The 8,884-nt window shown below is 44.2% G+C and overlaps 1 protein-coding gene across 1 annotated transcript in view; it reads left to right on the top strand.

The window, feature by feature from the left end:
- CUX2 (cut-like homeobox 2) overlaps nucleotides 1–8,884 on the top strand; it is a 164,359-nt gene that overhangs the window by 77,474 nt on the left and 78,001 nt on the right. Inside the window, exons 4-5 of the mRNA XM_005876261.2 lie at nucleotides 3,310–3,420; nucleotides 6,870–6,917. Coding sequence (XP_005876323.1) covers nucleotides 3,310–3,420; nucleotides 6,870–6,917 — 159 coding nt within the window. The remainder of the gene's footprint in view (nucleotides 1–3,309; nucleotides 3,421–6,869; nucleotides 6,918–8,884) is intronic.

The raw sequence follows: 8,884 nt of genomic DNA, 5'->3' as shown, positions 1-8,884 counted from the left end.
TGGGGGGTGGGGAAGGGGGGCTGGGGTGGGAGAAGATCCTGAATTCTGCTTGATCATCAAAGGGGAGGCTAGTTGTGTATGTGCGCCATGGTTCAGACACTCATTTCTAAAAGTCCACTTCAGACCAGTTCTGGTTTATGTGGATGAGAGTTTTTTCTGTGTCTTCAAAATACAGTGCTGTGAGCTTTATTATTTTAAATGTGTTTATTTTTAAAGACTTGTCAATTCTGTCACTGGCCCACTTGCCTTTGTTGATGTTCAGATATACTATCTTTTCGGGTGGAAGAGAGAGGTTGCTTTTTAATGCCTTTGCTTAATACAGTAAAACTTGGCAATATTCTGTCGGTCTCAACGATTTTATTTTTCTTTTTTGGTGAGATTTTTACTGCCCTGTGAAATCTAAAACTGTTAGAATCACTGGTCTAGTGGAGTGTTTTCTGAGCTCTGTTTATCTAAATATAAGATTAATATCAGCCAACGTTTATTGAACACGTGGTACTGTGCTTGATGCTTTTCACATTTGTAGCATTTAAAACAAGTTCCCTGAACATCTCCCAGCTAGTGGGGAAGTGGAGTAGAAGCCCTGTAAAGACCAGGCCATTACAGATTTGCCTTTATAATCCACCAAGGAGATAATTCACACTTGAATTATTAGAATAGACTGATTTATTTATTAGTCCCTGCTTGTATCACCTAACAGACACATTAATGTGTTTGTTACATGAGATAATGTATACAGGAGCTTACTATGGTGCCTGGTACATGTAAGCACTCAATAAATGGTAGTTATGATCATTATTGTTGTTGGTAGTGAGCTTACCATAGGAACAAGAATTTAGGGTTGAAGGACTGAGCACATTTAGGCAAAGTTGAGAAGAATATGGACATCAGTCATACTGTCTGCTCCTCTAGGGCTGAGCAGGAAAGACACCAAGATCTGGGCTTGCGTGGGGCCAGGGATGGGGCCCTGCTGATATTTCCCGGCCTGATCTCGCCTCTGCTCTGTCTGAATTGTGGACACAGCACCCACCAGCAGTCAGGGAGTTTAGGGTGAAGGGAGCCAGTGTAGTCACATCAGGCAGTTGAACTTATCCTGCTCTGAGATTTCCTTTAAGATCCTGGATTGGATGTTTTAAATGAGGAATTCAAGTCCATCCCCCCACCAGGAACATTGGTTGCTGTGGTGCTGAGAGGGACAGTGTCCCAGATATAAGAACATAGTGTCAAATACATAATAATCCAAAACTTGGTGATGTCAACTCAAGCCCCAATTCTGATAGTCCAATAGCAGTGTGAAAATCACATCTTTGTCTTCAGAATAGACGAGAAAAACTAAGAACAACTGTGAGCACTCTGCCAGAACTCAATTGACCATGACACCAGTTTCTTCTTTCCTACCAAGTGAGGTTCTGTACCACCTGGTTGGTGTTTGTCTACTTTTTATTAGCCCTATTGCTGCAAATACAGATATCTTCCCAATCATTTGGTTTTAGGGTTGTGATCGATTATAATTTCTTTATTGGTGACTGATTATTTTTAAATGATGATAAACCAAAAATTTTCATTTTTTTTCTTCTTTCACCTTGACAGACTGTCAGAAACTGTTTCTGTTTCTCTCTCCCATGACACCTTATTCCTCATCTGGCTCAAAATTCCATGGGGCTTTTGCACCCTAACCGGGGGTGGGGGTGGTGGGCACCTTTAAGGTGGTATACCCACTACTCTGGCACAGAATTTATTTCAGCACCTTGGAGAGCACCACACATCGCTATTCCCATGTCACTATTTTTTAAATCCTAACTTTATACTTAGACCTCTTCCCTTCTAGTCTCATGATTCTCCAAAGAGGTTAAACATTTCTAAAAAAAATAGAAATTCCCTCCCCGATTTCTCCCAAAGGCTCCATAGGCAGAGTCACTTATCCTGGGGTTGGGGTGGGCTTTCCAGCCTCTGATGGATATAAGGTTTATGGTGCTATGGTGAACTGCTATTGAGCAGATTTACCGACTCTCAGACATGATATAAGACAATTACCATGCATTTCGTCTCTTAGAGGGAAAAGGATTTGCAGCGGGTTAATAGTACTTTTATTTCATTATCTAATGGTAAAAGTGTTTCATTGTGTGTGCAAGATGAATGCGTATTAGATTTGACAAATGGGGTCTTTCAACACGGTGCTGGGCCTCATCATAAGAGTTCACCCTAGAAATACACTCTCGCATCTGCGTGTGTGTTTTTAATAAATCTGATTGCAGAAATTTATTGCATCACCGGATTTAGGAAATTATAGGGCTTGATTGCTGCAAAAATAATCGGGTGATACAGAAATGCTCCTCGAGTTATGGTCCAGGAGAAAAAAAACCATCTTGGGATGGTACAAGAACGCAGCAGACCACATAAACAGAGTGTTTCTTGAATTATGCAAATGAAATTCATGACAACTCGTGGTGAATTGTACACCCCTTGTGAAACTGCCACTGTTAAAGTGAAGAAAGCTACAGAGGGGTGATCAAATATACATGTACAACCAGCAGACATTATCTGTTACGTGTGTTAGCTGGAGCATCCACCACTCCATCTTTCACTCTCTTTTTCCCCCTCGATGGTATGTCTTGTGAAAACCTGGCCTGCTGCCTTCATTGCACATAAGCAAGGCTCCTTCTAATCCATTTCTTCTGAATCCAGGAGTCTTCGATGAAATATTTCTTACACTTGAAGTGAACCTTAAATGACTTACTGCAGGATACACAAAAGGTCAGCTTGCTTCTTATTGGCACCTTCATTTTTCCAAAATCTACTGAAATTAAAAAGCCATCTATATCTTAAAAGGAGTATTTATGAACCCTTAAGTGTAAGTAAGTCATAGTTGGAACAGTTCCCACCTCTGATATATGAAAGCTGTCGACAGCACTTTCTTACACTATAATATGCCCATACAATATGCCGCACTTTACTATTTTGACACGGTTTGGAGATGTTTTCTACAGTTACTGACAAGCTTATGCCATCACTCGTTTGGAAATTTAAGAGGTGGGGCAGAGGGGTGAGAGAGAGATGAAAAAAAAAAAACTTTATAGGAGATTATTGATCCGGCCCAACTTCCAACCAGCAAAGAAAAGCTGTCCTGGATTTTTTTATTGCATCCCCAGTTTTGTAAATTATTCATTTGTGCCAGGAGTCAATATCCTGTCTTTTCTCAACTTTATAAGTTAAGAAAACTGTTCATAATGCTGTTTTGTATGATAATTAAAAAGGAAAAGGAGGGGAAAAATCTTTTTCTTTTCTCTCTCTCTTTTTTTATTGTTCCAGAAGGAGCTTAATTCCGTCGCTTCTGAGCTGTCTGCACGGCAGGAGGAGAGTGAACATTCTCATAAACATTTAATTGAACTCCGCCGGGAATTTAAGAAAAATGTACCTGAGGTACAGTATATTTGCTGTTATAGAATTAACTCAGTAGGAATGCATATTTTTCTTTGTTCAAACTATATTTTGAAAACTGTAGACATAAGTGACTAACAAGAAAAGAAGCTAATTAGCCCCAAAGAAAAATTACAGCCTTTTGGGGTTTCTCGATATAGTGGTGCTCAGCGCTGCTGTCTAAAGTAAGGGCAGGACGCTTCACTGAAGTCATTGTTTTTGAGGGCTCTATAAAACATCCATTTTCTCTCCACATTCATATCTAAGTCAGATGCTTGGCCTTGATGGCAAAAGCAATTTGTCTAGAGTTCTTGATTTTATTTTACTTTTCCATTGGCGTTTAAGAGATGACAGCTACAGCCACCCCTCCTGTCCTTCCCTCCATCTCTGAAACTGCCTATACACATGCCTCATTTTCCCCCTCCACCCCTCCCTTACAGCTCCAGCTACCAGCTTTGTCTTTCCCAGCTGCCATGAGGGTGGTCCAGGTAATGACCAGCCCCAAGCAATGTTAGGGCCCCCTAGGAGAAGAGACTTGAAAGGACTTGCTTCCATTCTTTACAGGGGCAAATGTGTGAATTTCTTTCCCTCTTCTATTAGGCCCCCTGTTGCTTCTCGGTTGTTAGTTTTTTTGTGTGTGTTTTTTAATGATAAAGTAAACACAAATAGGAAAAATAAAGCCTTCTGACTCCATATAATGTTGGTAGTTGTGTGGCACCTCAGAGCCATTATGGGAAACAGAGACTCCGACCACCCCCAAACCCAATTGTGCTTCTCTGGTCAGTGGAGCTTAGTTGAGCTGTCTCTCCAATCCTGCTCAGGTGGCCTAGATCTTGGAGGAGGATGGAGCAGGATCCAGCATTCTGGAGGTATCAGACCTGGAGATGTTAATTCTGCTCTACCAAAAATGAGCACCACAAATCCTATTCCCATGGTGGAAACTTCCAAGGGCCCTGTTGCCACCTGGGCAGAGGGGGCAGTCTCTTAGCTGTGAGATCCTCCTCACACAAGTCATGAATATCTTTGGTTCTTTAAGGCAAGAAAGGGAAGTAGGATCTACTAGAACTTGACCATGGAGCAAGTTGGGAAAGAATCTTAGATTTGAGAGCTGAAGGAAGGTGCACTTAGAGACGGGCCAGGAACTTCAGATCTGTTTCCCATGTCGTGGCTTCACAAAGGCCAAATCAGATCCTTGGCATAGGTATTCTTCTGCCCATCTCTTTCTTTCTTGGTTTGACTCCAGGAACTAAGAATGGTAATACTGATCCACTCTCCCTTCCTTCTTAGAACAAAGAATATCTTGGTCTTTAAGCTAATTTTTTTCTGCCTTAGAAGGAGTCCCAGAAGCCTTGCCTCTGGCTGTCCAGTCTCTGGGAAGCAGAAACGAAAGGGCCCCAGATCTTCACAGCCTTCCATCTCATCTCCCTTCCCCAGGCCCAGGTGAGGAGGGAAATCCAGGCCAGGTTTTAAGCCTCAAGTTTGGCTTACATAATTTTAAGACTGCATAGTTATGCAATTATGTAATTAGGAGGAATAAGTTTCCATTTCTATTATAGTCATGCCTTTGAAATTTTTCATTTTTGGAACTAGTCTCTCCTAATGGAGAGAGTCATGCCAAGGCTTTATTTAAGAACATCATCTGGCTGGTGCCCAGCTCAAGTCCCGCTGGTGCCTTTGCTCATTTCCCCCAAGGGTTAAGCAGGCAGGACATTGGCCCAAAGTCCTGCCAGCCACCTTCCCTTGGAGCCTCAGACTGGAATCCCCTAAACTCACTTGAGTGTGGGGTTGTGAAAAGAACCTCTTTGGGGAATCTGTTGACCTGATCAGATTCCAGCCCACCACTCAGTCCTGCAGGCCCTTGAGGGAGCCAGCCCACTTGGGGCCTCAGTCTCCCTTTCTGTAAATTCAGGGGACTGGAGAGTTGGTTCCTCTAGTCCCCTTCAGGCACTGGAATTTCCTGAACCTGAACTGGAATTTTCCTGCCCAACTGTTTTATTTGGTTTATAAGGTCTTTTACATTTTACAGTAAGGTTTCAATGTTTAGCATATAAGGAAATTTTAACCAAAAACCTGGATTTCCTGCATCTTTGAGACTAGATCTGGCCACATGGAGGCTCCATGCCCACGTGACAGTCACCACACAGAGCTGAACAGCTTCCACCCCATTAGACTTGCGTTCCCTCCAGAGGTTGGCCATGGAGCCACCCAACCTGCTGTCCACGTGTACACTTCCCCCAGCCTCTGAGGATGCTTCAGTTCACAGCCTTTGACCTACATTTCCTTCTCCATTGCACAGCCTGTGTGCCTGTGATTTCTTGTGATCCATAGGTTCAGTTCACTTCCTGTGTCCCTTCTGCAGATCACCAACATACAGCTGTGTACCAGCAGCTCTGAGAAGCCCTAGGGGACACATCAGTCAGTGAGGAGGGCCACCCAGGACCCAGAAGTGGGATTTTTTCCAGGGCAGAAGCAATACAACCTTATCCTTTACCTAAATATAGGAATTCTTCTGCCCATCTTTCTTTCCTTCTCTCTGCTGCCCCTTCCCTCCCCATGCTCTCAAGCAACCCCAATTCCTCTTTCCATCTGGGTTTCTTGTGGGCCATGGCTGACAGTGGTCAGGTGAGTCACTAGTGGGTCTCAGAGGAAACTGGAGCATTTAGGGTTGGGATCTTGGGACACTTGGTTTTAAAAGCCTCTCTCTTGCATGCTGGGGAGAACTCATGGGAGTCCACCAGGGAAGCCCATGGGGCTAGAACCTCAAGGTTACTTGTGAAAAGCAGGAGATTAGGGTCCAGAAAGGAGGCTCCCTTCTGAAGACATCCTAGTGCCATAGAGGTCATCAGACCTTTATAGAGCTCTTTCTGTGAGCTGGACACTGTGAACGGAGACCCAACCAAACCGCCAGAAACTGCACATTCTGGTGAGGAAGGAGAGAGAAATACAGATGTTGCTAAAATGCTGAGTGGGGAAGCAGAGATGGTGGTCTGAAGCAGACAGCCCCTGAAGGATGGAAGATTTTCATGAAGGGACTTTGGTGACATGACCCTGGGTGTGGAGAATTGGGGTTACCTGTCCAGTCCCCACTCCAAAGAATATTTCATGATGGACCCCCAGTTGCACAGGTACTTTGCATTAAAGAGTATTCCATGATCAAATCCATTTGGGAAATGCTACTTCCTCTGTCCCTCTTCCAGAAATTCCCAATGTGCATTATATTAAAGGCTCCAAAAAGTCCTGCAGGGAAGAAACTTGATCTGGACTTGATGTGTCCCCGTGTGTGTGTGTGTGTGTGTGTGTGTGTGTGTGTGTGTGTAGGTGTATATATGAGGAACCCTTACAAAATTCCATTGAGTGCAGGTGCTGAGGTATGGGACAACAGTGAGCTGCATTCAGGGGCCATGGGGTCCCACCTGGCACTGTGGTGAACTCTTCACTGATCTCTTTTTCAGGAAATCAGAGAGATGGTGGCTCCTGTATTAAAAAGCTTCCAAGCTGAGGTAAGACCCAAGGCCCATGGCATATCCCAAACCCAGTTCCCTCCCCTCTGTCCCACCTGGAGTTGCCAGAGGAGGCCAGCAGCCTCTGGAAGTTTTGGAAGAACTTCTCTACCCCATTCCCTCTAGATCAGTCAATGGTGTTGTGATAAGAGTGGGTTCTCTGTTGAGTTTGATGTGATTCCAGTGTCAATGCCAAGAAATCCCCCTCTTCCTAGACGTTGCCTAGCCTTACACGGGCTCTGCTACATGTAATATCCGTGACCTTGAACAAACCACCTCATCTTCCAGGCTGGTTTCTCATTTTTGGAGGTTTGTACGCAGTCACCTTTGCTCTCCCCTGGCACTCTGCTCTGCTTTGATTCTCTAAGGCAGTCTTGCAGATAAGTCCAAATACTTACCAGCCTGTCCTGAAATCCTCTCTACCATCCCACCCTCTGAGAATTAAGTCAGCATTGTTCACATTCTTTCCTGCCCACCCATCAGGCCCTAGTTCCTTTGGCAGCAGCTAAGCATCCTCAGCCAGTTCCTCTTGCCTTCCTGGAGCCCTGGGATGGGGCTGGACCTCCCCCATTTCTCCTCTTAGCTTGACTTTGTGACCAGGACTCTGAAAATGTCCACTTGTCTGGCTGACCCAGGAGGTAGGCTAGGAAAATAATGAAATTACACCGAGGCAGGGGAGGCCATTTCTCACATGTTCCATCTTCTCGGGCTCTTCTCAGTCTTCCCTGAATTCAAGCAGGACCCTGGAGGGATTGGCCCTTCTCCAAGCTCGCCCGCAGAGATGCGTGTGTGTGTGTGTGTGTGTGTGTGTGTGTGTGTGTGTGTGTGTGTGTGTGTTTAATATATTTTTTATTGATTTCAGAGAGGAAGATAGAGGGAGAAAGAGATAGAAACATCAATGATGAGAGAGAATCATTGATTGGCTGCCCCACACTGGGGATCGAGCCCGCAGCCCAGGCATATGCCCTTGACTGGAATCGAACCTGGGACCCTTCAGTCCCCAGACCGATGCTTTATCCAGCCGGCTAGGGCCAGAGATGCGTGTTAAGTCTGCCGTCCGCCAAGTGCCACATTACTTTAAATCTGTCTCTTTGGACCTGCATAAGCTCATGAGGCAATATTAAAGTAAACAATAACTGGATTTACACAAATGTCTCTGATTTCCATATTTTTCATCCCTTCATTTTATTACTGAGTTGACTGATGTGCTTATTTATTTATAGGGCTATTCAGTATTGATTCATTTGGTTTGAGGTGCCTGAGCTGGAAGGGGAAAAAAACAACAGCAACAAAAATAGAAAGAAGACTAATAATGTTGGGAATGTGTTGTCGTGGCTTTGTGTTTTTTAAGAAAGAGGTCCCCATCTGCCAACTCCTGGTTCCATGAGGGGCACTCAGCACACAAGCCTCTCAGGCAGCTGATCCCTCTGCTCAGCCCGAAGACAGGCACTGAGCTTTGTGTATAGAGCACCACTTTTTCGGCTGTTCCGTTGCTTGGGTTGGAGCTTCTCTGAGCCACTTAGAGCCTCAGTTTCCCTGTCTGTTTTGGGGATAAAGATATGATAGATTTTTTTCATGTTGTTTTGAGAATGACTGAGATATAATGCAGGGGAAGGTTTTGATGTAATGGCTACCACATAGAGAGCTGCCAGGGAGTGAAGAGCACAGATCCAGAGTTAACCTGGGTTTGAATCCTGCCTCTGCCAGTTACTAGCTGTTTGATTTGTGCAACTTACTTGATCTCTCTGTGCCTCTGTTTCAAAATCTGAAAAATTAGGTAATAATTATACCTACTTCATAAGGTTGTGATTGAGGAAGAACAAAGTTAATACCCATGGAGTGCTTCGAACATTTCCTTGAGTAGTAGAAGTCTTGGTTGTTTTATTATTCCTATTATCAGTGACCTCCATTATAGCTTTACTAGTATTTAACCTTCATTATACCAGGGCTGGAATCTGCCTCTTTCT

Source organism: Myotis brandtii, unplaced genomic scaffold (assembly GCF_000412655.1).
Source record: "Myotis brandtii unplaced genomic scaffold, ASM41265v1 scaffold482, whole genome shotgun sequence".
NCBI classification, from domain to species: Eukaryota; Metazoa; Chordata; class Mammalia; order Chiroptera; family Vespertilionidae; genus Myotis; species Myotis brandtii.
This window is presented reverse-complemented; position numbering and strand designations above follow the sequence as displayed.